This window comes from Pecten maximus, chromosome 18 (assembly GCF_902652985.1).
Source record: "Pecten maximus chromosome 18, xPecMax1.1, whole genome shotgun sequence".
Taxonomy (NCBI): Eukaryota; Metazoa; Mollusca; class Bivalvia; order Pectinida; family Pectinidae; genus Pecten; species Pecten maximus.
This window is the reverse complement of record NC_047032.1, coordinates 25,376,987-25,399,231: the sequence shown is the minus strand read 5'-3', so window position 1 is coordinate 25,399,231 and position 22,245 is coordinate 25,376,987. Positions and strand designations below refer to the sequence as shown.

Below are 22,245 nucleotides of genomic sequence, written 5' to 3'. Positions count from 1 at the left end.
GTATGAATACATCACTTTATAATTGTACTAGGGTGCTGACATTTTGCAATAGTCCCTATGGAGCAAGACTATCCCTTCCTGGAATAAAATGTTTAAAAAATTAGATTTTTTCTTTTTAAATCTTTTTTTTTTTTTTTTAAATCTTTGGACTAAGAACATTTTTGTAAGTTTATGTTGCGAGTGTTGAAAGGCATAGTAATTAGGTTCCCTGTGCGGGTTTAACTATCCCTTGCCAGATCGAGTTAAACTGAACGATTTGTTTTGGGAAAAAATTTTTTTTTAATGTTTTTTGTGCAAGTGTTGAAAGCTATTAACACATCACTTTATGATTGTACTAGGGTGCTGATATTTGGTCAAAGAGTCCCTCTGGAGTTGCACTATCCCTTCTTGGAGTGATTCTTGGAGTAAAACTGAAAAAAAAAACAATTTGAAAATGCTCACATTAGACAATATATACCGGTCCACATTTTTCAAGGGAGACAACTCTCATTAGGATAATATTTTATCAAAAAATTGAAGAAATTGGTCCAAAAGCAATTACATTTCTATTTAATATATTTATTCAATACACAACAGCATTGCTTGACTCCCGAATGTTTTTCAATTATTAATTTATATATATACATGTATATATATAAATTGGTATATAGTTTTGAAAATTGCATGAATACACAACACAATCTAATCAAGTAACCAATATAAATGTTAATGTAATTTGCGAAAACCATACCAATTAACATATTTTAATTATTTATTGACAAACATTTACGAGACGAGCTTTGCTGTTCTCCAACAGCTCTTGTTTTCAATTGTGAACATCATTTTAGCATTGACTACAACCCTCTAAAGATTAACCTAATCGCAAATTTACAGTTTTTTAGTGGCCATGCAGACGTCCTTATAGGTCAATAACTGGTCGCCAATGGTGAATTTAAGGCACCATGGCCAATAAAATAGGTGCCACTTTGAGCCCTGAGAAACATCCAGAGTAAGGTAGTGACTGGACCTTGTTCATGAGGGTTCTGTTTGTCACCGTCGAGGGATTGGCGATAGTTAAGTAGGGAGACGACAGCGATTAGTTTTTGGATGGTTGGTCCCTGCTGCATGTGCACATTTGGATGGTTGGTCCGTGCTGCACATGCACATACATTGGATTGGTGGTCCGTGCATGCATATAATATACTTGCATTCCAACATTGCCGATACACATTTTGATTTAAATGAAAAAAATGTTTGTTATACCAGGGTATCACTGGTAATACAATATTGTACTATGAATTGTCCAAGTTTAAGTTTATCAAACTTTCACACTTTCTTTGTTTAGCCAAAACTAGAAGATGGCATGCACTTAATTAACTTTAAATTATGAATTTTTTTTTGTTTTTTGTTTTTGTAGTACAAGAAAGAAAAGACATCAAGAGGATAATAGAAATTCTAAGAAAGGAAAAACTGCGAAAACTAGCCACTGTCCATATTGAACATAAAAACGCACTAAGAAATGCTGAAGAGGAAAATCAGAAGGCAGAATTGGAGGTGCCTGAGGTATTCAATATCACAACTTGATCCAAACAATTTTAAAAGTAATAATCATATAAACATGACCTTGCTGTAATGGAATGGAGTATATTTTCTTATTCAAACTAATTTTGATGCGTAGAAAATGTTCAGTTAAAGGAACATTCATCTTGGTACCCAATACATTACAACATTTTAAAGATTTTTGTGGACAGATATACTGGTATATTGGCCAATTTAATTTTGATGTATTGAAGATCTTGTAAGAGTTTCTATTAATGTTTTCTACACTTCAGAATGAGCACCCCTATTGACCAGAACTCTTTAGAAATATCTAGACAAAGGGATACCATAGGAGTTTGATTATACTAAATTTATTTACAGGAAGAAGAGATTGAGCCATCTCTTAGCTTGTTTGAGAAAACAGAAACTCGAGGATTCAAGATCAGTGAAAGCATCACAGAAGATGTAAGATTAAATTCATACAGTACTGTTTGTAAATTGATGTATATTTACTAGCTCAGTTACCTGCCAAAAGGGTAATTGCCATGGTGAGGTATACGTCTCTGGTGTCGAGCGTAATATTAAAGAGTAATTTTAGGCTTATATCCTGTGTTGAAGTACTATCAAGTTTGTTGAAGTTGGTGACCTTAACTCAATGTCATGACTTGAATAATCAAAGTGTCCTTCTCATTATTACAATAGTAGAAAGGTATAGGGTTAAGACTGGGCTAGGAAATTTAAATTGTTCAAGTGAAAGTACAAATTGATGGATTTCGTGGTCTTAGAGCTCAAATATGTGAAAACCTTAACCTATTTCTGAATAATCCAAAGTTAGTCATGATATTATTAAGTAAGTAGCATCATTTGATGAAGGAAACTAAATTCTGCCGTTAGATGAATTACCAAGAACATTTTATAAGATACAATGTATGTTTGGCTAGTAGAGTAAGCTAAAATCAGCAAAGATTGAAAAAATATATGGTGTGAATGGCATTAAATACTTGGAAATAAGCATAGTAAAATTAGTTTGAAAAGTGATCTTTTTCATCTTGATTACCGGTAGTCAAATAATGTCAAAAGTTGCATTTGTGTACTCCGCGAAGCCCAGTGAGTATCACCCTGGATAGGATATTTCTCATTCACTTGTACGTTTCCCTTGAATTGTTGCCAGTCATGCCAATTCAATTTTGAGTCAGATTGAGAAAATAAAATGGCTGACAGGCAGCCATCTTGGATTTTGACAGTTGAAGTTTATTTCTATTTACACAAATGCAGAATGTCATGAGTTCAGACTTACATTTAATTGCTCTGATATACTTTCCAGGAAAGAGAAGAGGAGGAATTAGAAGAAGCTGAAGGACTAGAAAGCAGATCTTTCAACAAACAAGGAAACGGCCATGGTGCAGAAATTGACGGAGTAAGGAATTTTCTGTTTTTATTTAGATAATCAAAAACTTTTCAAATAACATGTATTCCTATGTCAAATTCTAATCTTGAAATAATGAATCTGCTGATAAATTTGATGTTTTGGGTGTATTTAGTATAAACATAGAATATTAAACAGCTTGTGGCAAAAATGGATAAGTTAAATGTGTTGTACATGTAACTACATGTAGGTATAAAAGCAACATGAAAATGGAAAATCATCCAGGAATTACTGTCGGTCGTGTACTTTTTCATTGAGCCTCGTTTGAAATTGACTGTCGATATATAACATCAGATCTAATATTTTTCATTGGACATGATAATAAAATGTTTAAACAAGAGCTGTTGTAGAACAGCACAGCTTGTCTAGTAAATGTTTGTCAATAAATAATTAAAATACATTATATAAAATGGTATTGTTTTGCATTTTGGGAAATAGCAAAGCATGAAAACTATCGGACTACGGAATCCAGATTTTCATGCTGTTTTTATTTGATTTACTAACCAGGTTAACTCTTTAACTAGCATAAACATGTAACCATTATTAAACTACAGAATCCAAATGTTGATACTGTATCTCTGTATTTACTTAATAGATTTACTAAGGTTATTTATAGATTTACTAAGGTTATTTATAGATTTACTAAGTTTATTTATAGACAAGTAATCTTGACTCAACTGCAATAGTCCTTTTGCGAAATTGGCCAAACAAATTCAGGGTACTAGGCACAAATTACCTGTTGGTAGGGTTATAAGCACAAGCCTGGTATTACTGAATTAAGATTGCATTGATATAAATTTCATATGCAGGAAAAATCTGTAAAATGAATGTAGCCATTATTGAACAATAGAACAATGCAGAATTGATCTCCAATAACAATGCGAATGTGCCCAGAATTTTAGTACTTTGAAAAAAAGAAGTGTCAACTTTTTACCCTGAAGAAGTTTAGGTGAAACTGGTAGACATTTCTTTATAAAGAACCATCTTATCCGGAGCTTGTTTTGATTAAGTCTACATGAGGAATAAGTAGACTTGTGGTAATACAATTAACTTTCCTTTTCACTTTCTATTTGTGCAATCACTAGTTCACCTTATGATTAATTTTCTAAAAAAATTTATTCAAGCTATAGTTTGTTTTCTGCTGTTAGTTTGTTGTTAATGCAATATATCCTCAAAGGTGGCTAATGCATTATTTGATTTGTAGAATGTCGAACCAGAAGGTAATCCTGAACTATTTTCACTGCTTAACAGCTTTTTGGATGAAAAGAATGGAGTCCAGGAACAAGTAAGTATAACAATAACATATTAATAGGAGGTAAAACATGAGATTTGATGGGTTAGTTTATACATACTGTTACTCATGTCCACCCCGTCCCGTCACATCGTGTCAATCCCGATGCAATGTAACTAGCTAATCTCAGGAACTGCTGAGGTTTCTGGGTGTCAAGTGGCAGTAGGGGCATTTGACTTGCAGTCATTTTCTAGTTTTTAGCTCGTCTATTAGGAGAAGGAGAGCTCATTATGTTGTGACTATGGTGGCGGCGTTGGTTTTTCAAATGTAAGTTTTTGGTGCAAGTGTTGAAAGGCATAGTAAGTTATGGTAATATGGTCACTGTGGGGGTTAAACTATCCCCTGCCGGAGTTAAACTAAAAGATTTTTTTTGGAATAAACCAGATTTTTCAAATTTTTGGACTTGGAATATTTCTGCATTAAGTTTTTGGTGCAAGTGTTGAAGGGTTTTAATTCATCACTTTATAATTGTACTAGGGTGCTGATATTTGGCAATAGAGTCCCTCTGGAGTAAGACTATCCCTTCCTTGAGTAAAACTAAAAAAAAATGGATTTTTCTTTTTAAGTCTATTTTTTTTTTTTTAATCTTTGAACTTAGAACATTTTTGCATTAAGTTTATGCTGCGAGTGTTGTAAGGCATAGTAATACATGGTATTATGGTACCTGTGGGGGTTAAACTATCCCTTGCCAGAGTTAAACTGAAAGATTTTTTGTGCAAGTGATGAAAGCTATTAATACATCACTTTATAATTGTACTAGGGTGCTGATATTTCGTAAAAGAGTCCCTCTGGAGTTACACTATCCCTTCTTGCAGTGAAACCGAAAAAAAACAATGTGAAAATGCTCACATTAGACAATTTATATGGCTCCACATTTTACAAGGGAGACAACTCTCATTAGGATAATATTTTATCAAAATATTAAAGAAATAGGTCCAAAACCAATTATTTAATATATTTATTCAATCTACAACTGGATACAGCATTGCTTGTCTCCCGAATGTCAATAAATAATTTACATATATATATACATATATATATAAATTGGGTGGTTTTGAAAATTGCATGAATACACAATACACAACCTGATCAAGTAAACAATATAAATATTATTAATGCAATTCGCGAAACCATACCAATTAATATATTTTAATTATTTATTGACAAACATTTGCGAGACGAGCTATGCTGTTCTCCAAACAGCTCTTGTTAATCTCGATCACAAAATATGAAATGTTTCAACGCATATTATAATCCCTTACGTAGATGATAGCTCTCTCCTTCATTAACACATATGAAAGAGTCTTTAATAATTCAAGTGATAAGCTACTTTCACAACCCCCAACTTGTCCATTAATATTCATCAAATAAATTAGATTTCCTACCCTTCATGATATACATGATATAGATGTTACTTATCAATCACCAAGACATTTTGGAATTAAGTTAAAAAATATTACTTTAAAAAATAACTTTAGTTTTGTAGGAAACAGTCCATCACAGCATTATATCTGATTATGGCCTTGACCCAAAGTTGCTAAATTTTCTAAACACTGAAATCTCAAATTTATTTCGGTCTTTGTGTAAATTGCAAGATACATGTGTAATAGGAAGGAGTAATGAAAAATACTCGTGCCAGGATTCGAACTAAGGACCTCTCGCTAGTCTGAGCTAGTAAGGTGACCTTATACTTTTTTTTACATATGTTTGATTGTTTTAGGGGGCTGGGGTTAAACAAAGCGTACAAAGCACAAAAGGATTCGATGGACTCCCACAGGTTAACACACGAACAGAAGGTGGAATTGGGCTTAGAGTCTGAATATGTAAGTAATAACCTGTAATTTGAATTTGTTGTTTTAGCTAAACAATAACCCTATTTAAATAGTAAATACATCTTTTCCTTTCTTTGTTCTTTGATTGCTTTTGTTTGGATTTAGTCGCAGATTTAACATTTTTAGGTCGCTGGAGACTGTCTCCAGTGACCTATTCTAATCACATTTTCCCGTTGTTGTGCTCCCATAAACGTTTACATTTTCGATGACTTCTCAGACTTGTTAGGCTTTATAATCATGATCACTGTAGTTGTATTTTCTTGAGTGGCAAATTCAAAAGCATTTGAATGTTTAAGTTATTTCTATTTGGTAAGTTTAGTATTTCAGTCGTTTTTCGAAGATTTTTCTGACTGATCTGTAAGAAACTTTTATAGGATCTGTTTCCATTTTTACGGTTTCTTAGCAACATTTTGATAGAACATTTCTTACGTTTCAACATTCAAGTATTTTGATATAAAATCTAGAGATTCACTAATGCGTTTTATTGTAAGTATACATGTATTTTGTTTGGCTATACTTAGACCATGAATTTTTGGAATCGGGATGTATAAAAAAAATTGTTGTACCTAACTCAAGAGTTACTTTCCCTGTTTGACTCAAAACAACCAAAAGTGCGAAATGTTTAAATGTTCAAGAGAAGCTGGTTATTCTATCTAGGCCTTGATCTTAGAAATGCTCAACTTCATTATTTCCATTTGGATCAATTGTCCAGATGTCATAATGTCTCGAAGGGAAATGGAATCCCTGTCAAATAAGAATGGAATTTCCTGTCAATTTTGTGCATTATGACAATAATTAACAGTAATTATGATTTTGTTTTTCAGCCAGGAGAGGAGAAGAGGAACTTTGTTACAAACACAAACACATTCTGGTCACAAGGCATTGTACCTTATGAAATCAGCTCTGCTTTCTGTGAGTATTTCCAGAATTCCTAGAACATCATTGGCTAGAATAGACATGTTTGTTATGAGAATGAATGATGTTGGAGGCATGGTGAGAGGAGTTACGATATTTGTCATGAAACTTGTACAAGACAGTTGAACAGTTATGTTATACAATCTATCTTAATTCTATGTGTTTTGCTGGTTACAAAAGTCTTGATTTTTACCGAGGAAAAGTCGTACTTCCCATTGTTACATGTGCCTTCACAATAGCGGCTGTGTGAACGTTTGTTTTTCAAGAAAGAAAGGAAGGAAAACAATATAAACACTTGCAAAATGCTGTTCTACCACAATTGTTTTACTGAAAAAAACTACTGTGATATCCTTATCATTGTCCTGTTGATAAACATGTATAGCTTATTTGCAGGTTAATACAGTACTTTCTAAAATGTGTAGTGGCAATCATCTGGTTTGGTGGTTATAATACTATATCATTAGCTTAAAACTAGTGTAAGCACTAGCTAGCTAGGAAACATGTTTGGTGAATTTTCACATTTATGTAAACAGATACCCAGTATAGACACGTTCAAATGTGATGTAAAGTAATGAATAGCTCACATGATATTAAGTAGACAATTTGGTAACCTTGTTCATCTGTTCATCTTTCAGCATCCAGCGAGAAAAATATTATCGAAACAGCAATAAAGGAAGTGGCAGATAAGACCTGTGTGAAATTTCAACCAAGGGCCAACACTAATCCTAGTCAACTTGGACACAATACTTACATTGAATTCTTTAGTGAGAGGTTGTATTCATCTTTGTTGCAATTTGTATATTATGTACTTTTATACTTGTAATAATGCTTTGATTTTAACAAATTATTCTTCGCTAACTATTTAGGACCATGTGGTAGAATAGCTTTTGGCTGTACATGTATCATCATCTTTGAATAAGTTAACCATAAATTCACTGAATCTTTCCTAATGATATAGAAACTCACTAAAGTATTGTGTCTCCTAAAAGATCAGTGACTTAGGAAATGACTATAACTATGTGGTGTATATTTATTGTAGTGGCTGTTGGTCCTATGTGGGACGAGTGTTCAGTGGCAAACAGCAGATAAGCTTGCAAAAAGGAGGATGCGTAACAGTAAGTATAACAGGATTTCTTTTTTTTTGTCCTCGGATATAGGCTCTTCATTTAGATATGTCTAAATATTATATGGATATAGTCACAACGTTAATGCATTCACGACAGGACAATGTTACTAAGTTATCTCCCCTGTCTGTCACACCTTGGACGTATACCCCAGTCATATACCTCCCTTCTACTATACACTACTAAATTATCTCCCTTTACCAAAGCAATTTCCCTGAAGAAAAATAAAATTTAAAGCATTTCTAAACTTTGAAAGAACTTGGTTTTCATTTCATGTTGTAGAACAATAAAAACTTAGTGAGCTGACCTCATAACCTGCAATTTCAATTACGATTTTAACATACAATGTAGTTGACAATTATATTTAAATTAATTGGGTTTAATTGGCCATGATTATCAATTTCAATAATCTATTTTAGTTTATTTATTTCAGCTCCACATTGAGCTAAATTTCTTAGGAGTAAATATATTAGCTACCATCATGAAACCTGAAATATAATGTAAACTTCCTAACACATTTCAAATTCAAAATTTCAACTAAAATGTACTGTTAATTAGAATTAAGAGCTATATTCAGTGTTGAACTTCATTTCTGTTAAAAGTATAAGCTGTTATAACCAACCAGGAATGTACTTGATCTATTATGAAAAACTCAACCCATTTCGAATTTGAATTTTCACCTACAATTAATTGGACTTGGACTTGGTTCTACTATTGGGTCATGTTATTTTCTCCATTCAGCTCTACATCGAGCTTAATTTTTCTTTAATCACATGTTCACTCCTAATCTATTGTGGACTATACCACTCTCTGTGCATGGCTATTTTAGCACGGTCTATACGGATGTCTTTGTTAAAGTGACTCTATTGGTGTTACCTTACCAACCCAACATTTTAGTTGTTTTTGTGTTTTGAACCTTTATTTTAAGATTTTGAGAAGTAAAGCTATAAAATCATGAAATTGGTTTTTGGCCATTAGAACAAAGAATATAATGACTATAAGATAATTGGGAACAGGACATGGTACATTTGATTTGTTAGGTATAGCCTTAGATATAAGATGATTGGGAACGGGACATGGTACATTTGATTTGTTAGGTATAGCCTTAGATATAAGATAATTGGGAACAGGACATGGTACATTTGATTTGTTAGGTATAGCCTTAGATATAAGATGATTGGGAACAGGACATGGTACATTTGATTTGTTAGGTATAGCCTTAGATATAAGATGATTGGGAACGGGACATGGTACATTTGATTTGTTAGGTATAGCCTTAGATATAAGATGATTGGGAACGGGACATGGTACATTTGATTTGTTAGGTATAGCCTCAGACTTGTGATTATCTCCCTTCCCTATCCTGTAATCATCCCCCTTTCCTAATGCCTGTTGATGAGTTCCTTCCCTTTTACTTGACAATTCCTTCCCGTTATCATATGATACATATCCGATATTTTTTCAGTATTTTTGAAAATAATTTGTTTATTGAGGAATCGTTTGCCTTTTAGCGTCGGTAAGGATTTTTTCTCCAATTCAAACTTAGAACTTATTATAATAAATGTTTTAATCACTGTATTCTGTATTTTAAGCACCATTTTTTTCCATATCTACAAATCCCCTATAAACTGGACAAATTATTACCCAGCAATTATGTCTGTCACAATGACATTGGGTTTAGATCAGTTATGATTTACTCTAAAACAATTGTTCTAAAGAAAAAGTAAATCTTATGAGAAACTATATGTGGGTAGAAAATCTGGATATTTGTGGTTCAATTAGCCGTATTGTTTTTACAGAATAGCATTACTATTCACGAGATGTTGCACGCCATAGGTCAGATGCATGAACAGTCGCGTACTGACAGAGATAATTATGTCGCCATGCTATGGAACAATATCCAAGGAGGGCAAAATAACAACAACATGGCTAAAGAGAACACGCTGGACAACAACAGATATGACTATGAGTCTGTCCTACAGTACAGTCTCTATGTAAGTGATAAATAGTTTTTTTTTTTTTAGCTCACCGATTACGAGTAACCGTGAGCTAATGCTGTACCCCGGGGTCCGCGTCCCACCCCACTTTAAAAAGTTTTTGGGATCAGTTTTTGGAAAGCTGCTAATTTTTAGTCCAAAAGTATACACACCCTTTTAAATTTGGTTTATACATTCATTAGAAGTCTAGGAGTAATGTTATAGCAAAATCGTTCAGAAAAAAATGATTTTTTCGCATTTTACCATTTTGTGGACTTTAGCACCAAAACTCACTTTAAAAGTTTTGGAGGTTAGTCAAAAAGTATGCACCTCACACCCTTCTATTTTGGTTTATACATTCATTAGAGGTCCAGGAGAGTTGATTTTTTTTTTGCATTATACCATTTAGCGGACTTAATTTTTTTGGCACCAAAACCCACTTTAAAGATTTCGGGGGTAAGTTTTGGAAAGTCCACACCCTTATTTGGTTTATACATCGATTAGAGGTCTAGGAGCGATATGGATGCATAGTATGATTGCTGCCGCCGGTGAGCTTTCGTAATCATTGATTGCACTTGTTTATTTCTCTATCTAGTACATTAGGTTACCTCGCTTTGTTCAGTCAGAAATCAACTTGCAGTATCTCGGTTGTTTGACATACTACAAAAGTAATTTATCGGTTTCAAAATTCTCAAATTAATTGTGTAGAAGTATATATAGATGGAAAGTTTTTAAGGAAGTACAAAATAGACTGTGATTACAACTCTACTAATTCAAGTAGACAATGTTGAATACATTTTAGATTTTTTTTTAATTTTGTATGTTAATAATTAAACCCCTTCACTCAACTTGGTGTTATGCTACTAGTATGTGGTCCACTTTGAATATCTGTTGTTATAATGATCAATCATTTATGTGGTTATGGTTTATTTTCATACATACATATGGTGAAAAAATAAAATAGATTGGAGTGTGGGCCGGCACTAAATCTTCATAGACCCTTCCTTTGATCTAAAATATGGCTCGAATTTTGATTAATTGCGTACAATTTATATTTACATTTCTCCAGAGATATATAAACTGAGATATACTAAACTGTGAATTCCTATCTGCATTGAAGACTTGGAAGATAAAACGAAATTCTAAATACATAAAGGTATTGGCAAAGATTTCATTCATTGCCGTTGATAAAACAAGAAAAAATTAATGGAATTTGGATCTATTTCAATGATTGAAATGTTTTTTTGCAGGCATTTTCCAGTAACGGCTTACCGACGATGGAGTTTTCTGACAGAAGATTGGATTTCCTTGCCAACTCTGCAGATGGTCTGACATTTTACGACATAAAAGATATTACAGCAGCATATCAGTGTACCAGTAAGTCTTGGTTTAATCTTTTTTTTTTTTTTTAGAGTTTTTAGCCCTACACTACCATCAGATGGTGGTTTATTCAAATCTCTTTTTACATGTCCGTGGTCTGTAAACAATTCTTATCACTATTTCTGAATGAATCTTTCCGAAATTTCATGTGTAGGTTCCCTTTGATTCCTAGTTGTGCATATTGAATTTTGAAACAAAATGCTGTCATTTTCAATTTTAACAGGATGAACTTTGTACCTTGTTTCCCATAAAGTTAAAAAAATTATATCTAGTTTCACTTAGGTCCATATGTCTACATATTCCATTTTGAAACTGATTGTGAAAGATGGCCGACATGCAGCAATTTCTTGTCTTGACATTTGAATTTTTTTTATTGCTATTTCGGAAGTACTGGGAGGATATTTTTCAAGCTTCAATTTGTTAATGGTATATTACAAAAAATTCTGGGATCTATAACTTCATAATCTATGTAGGCTCCTCATATTGTTAGATGATTAAGAGGAAGAGAAGGAAAAACAGAATTTTGAGCTATAGGACTTTTTCCAGTCATGAGAACTGCCATTTTTAGTAATGAATTAAAAACGTACCAATTTATGTACATTTGCCCTGACCACCTGGGAAGTTTATAGAATCTGAAGACGGACTTGTTCAATACTAGATTGTTTCTAATGGAAAGTCAGACTGGTGTTACTTTGATTTTTAAAGTTTTGTGTTTAGTTTTGTTGCTATGTCCCAACTTAACCAAACTTGATATATTGTTAAATAGTATCGGTGTAATTTATTTTTTGGGTCACAGACCTATTCTAATCACCTTTTGATCCCTCTTCCATCATGAGCCATATTCATAGGTCAACTAAAATTGAGATTAGTATGAGTCATAGCAAAGAGTAATATTTACAATTTTATGCATAGCTTGTAACCAGTATGTGAATCTTATGGTCCTCGCCCACTAGGATTTTGAGAAATTACTGTAATATCTCTTATCGTGTGAAATTATAAATGAGTTACTGATTTATACCACATCAAGACAGGTTTTTATTCTCGCTACAAGGACTAGATATTCCCCAGTTATGATTATGATGGGTGAATCTTGAAAACTTTAATTTTTTTGTAAAGTTTGCTATTTGGTTTGTAGTGCATCTGTGTTTGAAAACAAAACTTGTACATGATGTTTGTTTGCTATTTTTTTTTATAACTATAAAAATGTGAGTTTTGCGAGTTTGCTGAAACTGGCGTACAGATTTAATTGCATGTAACTGTGTTGCAGGTGGATGCAGTATAAAATCATGTCAGAATGGTGGCTTCCAGGACCATACCTGTAACTGCCTTTGTCCAGATGGTTTGAAAGGTGACCTATGTGAACAGGTCGACACGGACAGCGGTAAGTAGTTTATATAAAGGTGACCAGGTCGACACAGCCAGCGGTATGTAGTTTGTATAAAGATGTTCTATGTGACCAGGTCGACACAGAAAAGCGGTAAGTAGTTTTTATAAAGGTGACCAGGCCGATGCAACGGCAGTATGTAGTTTATGTAAGGTTCTTTATCTTATTAATTTGTATAATTAATTCATAGAAGATAATTATACGATACCGAAAGTTACATACATTTTGCCTTTACCATTCTCAAAAGATTGAGCTTCTGTTTTTGACTTAAATTTAAACTAATAACTGCACTCCAAAGAAAACCTATTGCACTCCTCTCTGTCTTGTTAAGATTTTTAGGTCTTATAAATGATTATTTTCATTGGTTGGTGATCATGAGATGGATTCCTACTGATGATATTTTATGTTTTGTCAAGGGCAGTGACACTTAAGTGATTTTATATACTGTATATTATGAAGTTCAGTGAAGTGTTATTCCAATAAAATATACATGTTCATCCTTCAAGAGAATTCAGTAAAATATGTATCATATGGGAGGAATCCAGTAAAATATGTATCATATGGGAGGAATCCAGTAAAATATGTATCCTGAGGCAGGAATCCAGTAAAATATGTATCCTTCTGGAGAAATCTAGTAAAATATGTATCCTAAGTCAGGAATCCAGTAAAATATGTATATTACAGGAGGAATCCAGTAAAATATGTATATTACAGGAGGAATCCAGTAAAATATGTATCTTACGGGAGGAATCCAGTAAAATATGTATCTTACGGGAGGAATCCAGTAAAATATGTATCTTACGGGAGGAATCCAGTAAAATATGTATATTACGGGAGGAATCCAGTAAAATATGTATATTACAGGAGGAATCCAGTAAAATATGTATCTTACGGGAGGAATCCAGTAAAATATGTATCTTACGGGAGGAATCCAGTAAAATATGTATATCAGGGAGGAATCCAGTAAAATATGTATATTACAGGAGGAATCCAGTAAAATATGTATCTTACGGGAGGAATCCAGTAAAATATGTATCCTAAGGCAGGAATCCAGTAAAATATGTATCTTACGGAAAGAATCCAGTAAAATATGTATCTTACGGGAGGAATCCAGTAAAATATGATCTTACGGGAGGAATCCAGTAAAATATGGATCTTACGGGTGGAATCCAGTAAAATATGTATCTTACAGGAGGAATCCAGTAAAATATGATCTTACGGGAGGAATCCAGTAAAATATGTATCTTACGGGAGGAATCCAGTAAAATATGTATCTTACGGGTGGAATCCAGTAAAATATGATCTTACGGGAGGAATCCAGTAAAATATGTATCTTACGGGTGGAATCCAGTAAAATATGTATCTTACGGAAAGAATCCAGTAAAATATGTATCTTACGGGAGGAATCCAGTAAAATATGATCTTACGGGAGGAATCCAGTAAAATATGTATCTTACGGGAGGAATCCAGTAAAATATGTATCTTACGGAAAGAATCCAGTAAAATATGTATCTTACGGAAAGAATCCAGTAAAATATGTATATTACAGGAGGAATCCAGTAAAATATGTATCTTACGGGAGGAATCCAGTAAAATATGTATCCTAAGGCAGGAATCCAGTAAAATATGTATCTTACGGAGGAATCCAGTAAAATATGTATCTTACGGGAGGAATCCAGTAAAATATGTATCTTACGGGAGGAATCCAGTAAAATATGTATCTTACGGAAGGAATCCAGTAAAATATGTATCTTACAGGAGGAATCCAGTAAAATATGTATCTTACGGAAAGAATCCAGTAAAATATGTATCTTACGGGAGGAATCCAGTAAAATATGTATCTTACGGGAGGAATCCAGTAAAATATGTATCTTACGGGTGGAATCCAGTAAAATATGTATCTTACGGGAAGAATCCAGTAAAATATGTATCTTACGGAGGAATCCAGTAAAATATGTATCTTACGGGAGGAATCCAGTAAAATATGTATCTTACGGAAGGAATCCAGTAAAATATGTATCTTACGGGAGGAATCCAGTAAAATATGTATCTTACGGGTGGAATCCAGTAAAATATGTATCTTACGGAAGGAATCCAGTAAAATATGTATCTTACGGGAGGAATCCAGTAAAATATGTATCTTACAAGAGGAATCCAGTAAATTATGTATCTTACGGAAAGAATCCAGTAAAATATGTATCTTACGGGAGGAATCCAGTAAAATATGTATCTTACGGGTGGAATCCAGTAAAATATGTATCTTACGGAAAGAATCCAGTAAAATATGTATCTTACGGGAGGAATCCAGTAAAATATGTATCTCACAAGAGGAATCCAGTAAAATATGTATCTTACGGAAAGAATCCAGTAAAATATGTATCTTACGGAAGGAATCCAGTAAAATATGTATCTTACGGGTGGAATCCAGTAAAATATGTATCTTTCGGAAAGAATCCAGTAAAATATGTATCTTACGGGTGGAATCCAGTAAAATATGTATCTTACGGGTGGAATCCAGTAAAATATGTATATTACAGGAGGAATCCAGTAAAATATGTATCTTACAGGAGGAATCCAGTAAAATATGTATCTTACATAAGGAATCCAGTAAAATATGTATCCTTCTGGAGAAATCTAGTAAAATATGTATCCTAAGTCAGGAATCCAGTAAAATATGTATATTACAGGAGGAATCCAGTAAAATATGTATCTTACAGGAGGAATCCAGTAAAATATGTATCTTACGGGAGGAATCCAGTAAAATATGTATATTACAGGAGGAATCCAGTAAAATATGTATCCTAAGGCAGGAATCCAGTAAAATATGTATATTACAGGAGGAATCCAGTAAAATATGTATCTTACGGAAAGAATCCAGTAAAATATGTATCCTAGGGGAGGAATCAAGTAAAATATACATCCTACAGGAGAAATCCAGTAAAATATGCATCCTTGGTGTTGTCTGTAGATAGCTAGGTTAAGTTTTTTTTTTAAACATTGTCAATACTAATAAAGATGCAGCTTAAAACTAATTCTGAATTCAACCCACTTACGAGGCATGCTGTCTAAAACTCTTCTGACAGTGTGTGGCAGGATCTGACTGTAATTTGTGTTGACAGTGTGTGGCGGGATCTGACAGTAATTTGTGTTGACAGTGTGTGGCAGGATCGGACAGGATCTGATAGTAATTTGTGTTGACAGTGTGTGGCAGGATCGGACAGGATCTGACAGTAATTTGTGTTGACAGTGTGTGGCAGGATCGGACAGGATCTGATAGTAATTTGTGTTGACAGTGTGTGGCAGGATCGGACAGGATCTGATAGTAATTTGTGTTGACAGTGTGTGGCAGGATCGGACAGGATCTGACAGTAATTTGTGTTGACAGTGTGTGGCAGGATCGGACAGGATCTGACAGTAATTTGTGTTGACAGTGTGTGGCAGGATCTGACAGTAATTTGTGTTGACAGTGTGTGGCAGGATCTGACAGTAATTTGTGTTGACAGTGTGTGGCAGGATCTGATAGTAATTTGTGTTGACAGTGTGTGGCGGGATCATTTAGTAATTTGTGTTGACAGTGTGTGGCGGGATCATTGATGTATCGGGAGGACCTTCAACCATCCAGAGCCCTAACTACCCTTCCAACTATGATGTTAACACGGCATGTACCTGGCTGATCAAGGTAAGAGCTAATTTTAACCCCACACAGTAAAGGGGGTATAGGTGTGTTCTTGCGTACAAGAAATCTCTTTAATCCCTGGACAAATTTAGTTAAAACTTGCACACTGTACCATTAACATTATACCAAAGTCTGTCTGTACGCGATTGATTTTGGAGGTCATTAATCAAGGTCAAAGGACGCTCTTGACTTTGAAAATATGAAATAAAATCTTGTGGATAATACAATCAATATATTGAATCCCTGAACAGATTGATTACCATGAGCCTTAAATACTTTGTTTTTATTACTTCTGGCAATTGTATAGATGGAGAATTCTTCTATGCTTGTTCAACATGAGGGTTTCTGGAAGTGCATGATCAGATAATGTGTTTTCTCAATTTTAACCTGTAATTTTGTTCCCAGATTTATATAGAGTTTTAAAACTGTTAATTGTTTTCCCATATTTATATTGTTTTCCCATATTTATGTAGTTTTAAACTCACTAATTGTTTTCCCATATTTATGTAGCATTCACGCCTTGTTATGCCATATTGTCTTTAGCTTGTAAATTAAGTATTGCTAGATTATTATGTTATGAAATACGTGACATTTATCAATGTGCAAAAGTATTTTTCTGGATTGCATCACTCATCCTTAAACATGCCTCCTAATTAGATTGTTTATACCAATTTATAAAAATAGCCTGTCTGCATTATAGATAACATAATAACAATTTTCAATGTATTTATAGGCCGGCCCCAATGATTATATCAAGGTCGATATTGATGACCTTCATCTTACTGATAATGGTGCTGGAAGATGTTACCACTGGTTAGAAGTACAATACAATTTGATTGGACAAACAGGACCAAGGTATGTAATTTATTGCAGCGACAATATCTGAACAAAGGTGAAATTTGTATGGCTCCAAATGACTTAGTCGGGGACATGCTGTTTTACTCGGAGTTCGTATCTCCTTCCATCTGTTTGGCCGCTCCAATATAAATATAAGTTGAGCAATTTTATTAGGTTTTGTGTGGATATTGAAATAAAGGGTAACGGAGGCATTCATGTTGACCCAACATATTTCTAGTTAATTCTGGACCAAAAATTGTAAAACTTTTGAAACCGATTTCTAGCTGTTCTAAAAATTTGCTTGTCATAGCTTCACATTAGTTCTGACACCAAACTAAAGGGTGTATATGGAGCATATCTTTCATTGTTATATATAAACTTAGTCAATAGGAATCTATGAAATGTTTTTAGAGTACCTGTATGTTGTGCTTTCATGGAGCAGATATAGGCATTGGTGTAACCTGATGAGGTTCTTATATTACTTGACTGAATTGATTAGCCCACCGTCATGAGATGGTAAGCTATTCATATCGCATGTCGTCCATGGTCCGTAGTCTGTCGTCAGTCATTCGTTGATCCATCTGTAAACAATCCTTGTTAACGCCATTTCTTGAAAAGTACTGGAGGGATATTCCTCAAACTTCCATGTGTAGGTTTCCCTTGTTCCCTAGTTGTGCCATTTGAATTTATATTTTTGATCAGAAAGTCAAAATGGTCGATATATATGGCCATCTTGAATTTTGACAATTGAAATTTGTTGTCAATATTTCTTGGAAAAGTACTGAAGGGATGCTTCAAAGGTAGATTCCATGTGTTCATGTCATCAGATTAGTAAGAGGAAAAAAGAAAGAAGGAAAAAATAGAGCAGATCAGTCTGACATGGAACCTTTTAAAGATCATACAATGGTGGGCGCCAAGATCCCTTGTGTGTGAATCTCGCTTCATACACTAGTTTCTGAGTGAGGTGCGGGATTAGTATCAACTGTAATACCTTGTTGCCCTTGATTTTAGCCATCTGATGATAGACGGTTCAAATCATCTGTCGGTCCATCAACTCTTTGTTATAAATATTTTAATTACTGGAAATTCTCAATTCCTCTAACTAGATATAAAGGTTCTCTTTGGTCCTAGTTATACCTGCTTAAGTTCAAGAATGATCAGGAAAATGGATCAGCAGACAGGTGATGATTTAGAATTTTTAAGACTGATGTTTTATCACTATTTCAAGGAAATTTCTCCCTGGATTTAACTCTGATTTGATATATAGATTTCCCAAGGTCATAAAATCATGGCTTATACTGCCATTTTGGATTTTGAAAGTTTTAATTCCCAAAATGTAATGCATGTATCATTCAGAAATTTCATATGTGTAGGTTCCATTTAGTTTTCATCCTTGACCCTGGTAGTTGTGCATTGTTATATATCATGAATACCTCATGGCAGTGTCGAAGTTAAAAAAAGTTTTCCTGCTAAAATTCAAATCATTAAATATAAATTGGTATACAGTAAAACACGGTTATAGCGAATCCCAGGGGACATTTTCGACTCTACTTCTCCATAACAGCTTAACCAAATTGAATTAAATTTGGCAGGAAGCTTAAATGACCAAAGGTCAGCCAAAATTGTGAATTATATGGTCCCCACCAAGCAATGTGGAGATGTAATACGAGAGAACTTGTACCTCTACTGAGAATGCCCTTGGTTCGTAGTTATGCATATTGCATTTTAGGACCAGTCAGAAAACAACATGGCCGACAGGCAGCCATCTTGGATTTTGACAATTGAAGTTTATCGCTATTTCTCAGAAAGCACTGAAGGGATCTTTCTCAAATTTCATGTAGGTTCCCCTTGGTCCCTCGTGTTGCATTTTGGGATTGATCAGAAAATAACATGGCCGCCAGACAGACATTATCGCTAAATCTCAAATTTCATATATATGTTCCCCTTGTTTGAAAAGTACTGGAGGGATGTTTCTCAATTTACAGATTAGTAAGAGGAAGGGAAAAATAGAGAGAAGATCAATCTGACATGGAACCTATAAAGATCATTCAATGGTGGGCACCCAAGATCCCTCTGGGATCTCTTGTTTATTTTACCAGACTGTGTGGAGATATAGAAGAGAACTTTTACCTCTACTGCATGAGAATATTTTTTTTATTTTACCAGACGGTGTGGAGATGTAGTTGGAGAGAACTATATTACATCTAGTGCTGGACAAAAGAATCTGATGTTGCTCAGGTTTGACAGCAAGTTTAGCAGCGACCGCCCCAGCAGCAAGGGTTTTCGTCTGACTGTCAAAGCTGAAGGAGCAGGTAAGTGTTCACTTATGATTATGGCTTGGCTTGTGTTAACTCTTGTCATTGGCTGTTTGCTGTTACCTATACTGCATTCTACCAGGGTATAAGCCCAATGCATGGACAAAGCCCCGTCCTCCACTATTTTCACATTTTCTCTGCAACATATACCCATATTTGAGATTAAACCTATCCCCCACTTTTGAATATCTAATCCACAATGGAAATTTTTTTTTTGAAAATGATTGTTTTCTGAAAAACACCTTATACCATTCCCTCCGAGAGTTGAACTAAAATATTTTTTTGAGAAAAAATTTGCTTTTTGACATATTTTGGACATTTTTTTGCATTTTGGAAGATATTGTGGGATTTTTCAGCTATTCATGAATGATTTATCAAATATGAAAAACAATACCAATTTATATATTATAATCATTCATTGGCAAACATTTGCAAGACAAACTATGCTGTTCTAGATGACCAGAACCTCGTCAGAAAATTTTCATCCTTCATAAGATTCTCCTTTGGTTGAATAAAGTGTATTAAGATAATTTGTATATTTGAGGCTACTCATTAGCTCACCGGTTACGAGTAACCAAGAGCTAATGGTGTCACCCTTGCGTCGGCGTCCCACCCCAAAACTTTAAAGTTTTTGGATTAAGTTTTTGGAAAGCTTGTAAGTCCAAAAGTATACACCTCATGCCCTTCTGATTTGCTTTACACATTCATTAGAGGTCTAGGAGTGATGTTATAGCAAAATCATGCAGAAAAAAATGTGATCTTTTGCATTTTACCATTTTATGGACTTAACTTTTTTGGCACCAAAACTCGCTTAAAGATTTTGGGGGTAAGTTTTGGAAAGTCCACACCCTTCTTTGGTTTATACATCGATTAGAGGTCTAGGAGCGATATTATGTGACGTACAATTTCAAAATGACATGCTTATACATACATAAAAAATGAATGCATAGTGTGATTGCTACCGCCGGTGAGCTTTGGCAATCATTGATTACACTTGTCTAGTTTCCTTCCAACTTACCGAGAACTTTGAAATTTGATTTCAAAAGGATGCAGATAAAGGAAAAATCCCCTGATTCATGTACATGTAGATAAAAGTATACGATACAAATGTACACAAATGTTTTAGTCACTGACAAGTGATGTATTCGTTCAATTTTAAGGGGACACAACATGATAAGGAAAAAATCTGATTTTCATGAAAATTGACATGTGATCTTTGTGCGACCATTTGTTTTGTTGCAAAAAATTACTTTGCCTTTTCCACTGTAATCTAGATATATATGCAATTTTAGAAAAACTCAATAAGGATGAAAAATGCCACAATTCTCTTTAAATGTTTAGTGGTTACTAGCCTAAGGGAGAATTCTATTTTAGCTGAGAAATTTTACCTACAAGAAAGAATTTTATTTTAGAGCATTTCATTTCACCAAGATATGGAAATTTGATTATTTTATCCGACAAAACTGTGAAACTGTTTTAGGTAAAGTTCTGAGGATTCCGGGTAGTTACCCGCTGAAAGGCCTCGTACCTTTACATTACCCATGTCTTAGACCTCAGAGCAATAGACGTCTGGGCCACGGTGGCCGAGTGGTTAAGGTGTCCCGACACTTAAACGCTAGCCCTCCACCTCTGGGTTGCGAGTTCGAAACCTACATGGGGCAGTTGCCAGGTACTGACCGTAGGCGGGTGGTTTTTCTCCGGGTACTCCAGCTTTCCTCCACCTCCAAAACCTGGCACGTCCTTAAATTACCATGGCTGTTAATAGGACGTTAAGCAAAAACAAACCAAACCAAACCCATTGGATAGGACAACAGGACTTAAGCAGGACTTGTTGATTTCAGGTTGTGCCAATAATCCCTGTCTAAGGGGAACGTGCAGCGCTACAGTAGGAGGTGGATTTACATGTGCATGTGACCAAGGCTTTACTGGGACAACTTGTAATATTCCTTCAGGTAAGTAGTTACGTTTCATTGAGTGGCAGCTGAGGATTTGAAAAACAAAAAATATGAGATATCATTATCTGCATATCTGACAGACTTTAAAATTATGATCTGAAAACAAGAATAGGCTGTAGCATTTGTTTTAGCTCGCATGGTCCTTCCGTCCATCAACAATTATCTTGTGAACACAATAACTGGAGTAAATTTTTTTATCAACCAAGTTTTGATGAAATTTTGTATGCAGATATATATTGATCTCGGGACAAGCTCGAAATTGGAAATTATTCGACAGCAACTTAGTTATTCCCTTAATAATATTAATAATAATATAATAATAATAATATTATTACCTTGTTTACATGATAACTGGAGTAAATATCAACCAAGTTTGAAACTTTGTATGCTGCCATATATTGACACGATCCTCAGATGAGTTTCAAAATGGGAATTATTTTACAGTAAGCTAGCCATTGCTCTTTGTAATTATATTATTAACAATTTATTTGGTTCACCTGGGCTGAAGGGTAAATCTTTTTAAAACACTACTAGTCCTGAACAACTAAATAGATTTTGATAAAATTTGGTATGGAGAATCTTAAGATACTTTTTCTCTTTCAAGAATGACCAGGAT

At 34.2% G+C, this 22,245-nt stretch overlaps 1 protein-coding gene across 2 annotated transcripts in view; it reads left to right on the top strand.

Moving 5' to 3' along the window:
* LOC117316483 (MAM and LDL-receptor class A domain-containing protein 1-like) overlaps positions 1–22,245 on the top strand; it is a 70,493-nt gene that overhangs the window by 11,407 nt on the left and 36,841 nt on the right. The window contains exons 2-16 of one of the 2 annotated variants that reach the window (XM_033871091.1): positions 1,397–1,542; positions 1,900–1,983; positions 2,843–2,935; positions 4,149–4,229; positions 5,956–6,058; positions 6,892–6,979; positions 7,618–7,753; positions 8,022–8,097; positions 9,906–10,100; positions 11,333–11,459; positions 12,730–12,843; positions 16,422–16,525; positions 17,256–17,377; positions 19,526–19,671; positions 21,516–21,626. In XM_033871091.1, the coding sequence (XP_033726982.1) occupies positions 2,916–2,935; positions 4,149–4,229; positions 5,956–6,058; positions 6,892–6,979; positions 7,618–7,753; positions 8,022–8,097; positions 9,906–10,100; positions 11,333–11,459; positions 12,730–12,843; positions 16,422–16,525; positions 17,256–17,377; positions 19,526–19,671; positions 21,516–21,626 (1,423 nt within the window). In that variant the 5' untranslated portion in view covers positions 1,397–1,542; positions 1,900–1,983; positions 2,843–2,915. The remainder of the gene's footprint in view (positions 1–1,396; positions 1,543–1,899; positions 1,984–2,842; positions 2,936–4,148; positions 4,230–5,955; positions 6,059–6,891; positions 6,980–7,617; positions 7,754–8,021; positions 8,098–9,905; positions 10,101–11,332; positions 11,460–12,729; positions 12,844–16,421; positions 16,526–17,255; positions 17,378–19,525; positions 19,672–21,515; positions 21,627–22,245) is intronic. The other variant, XM_033871090.1, reaches the window with a different exon arrangement.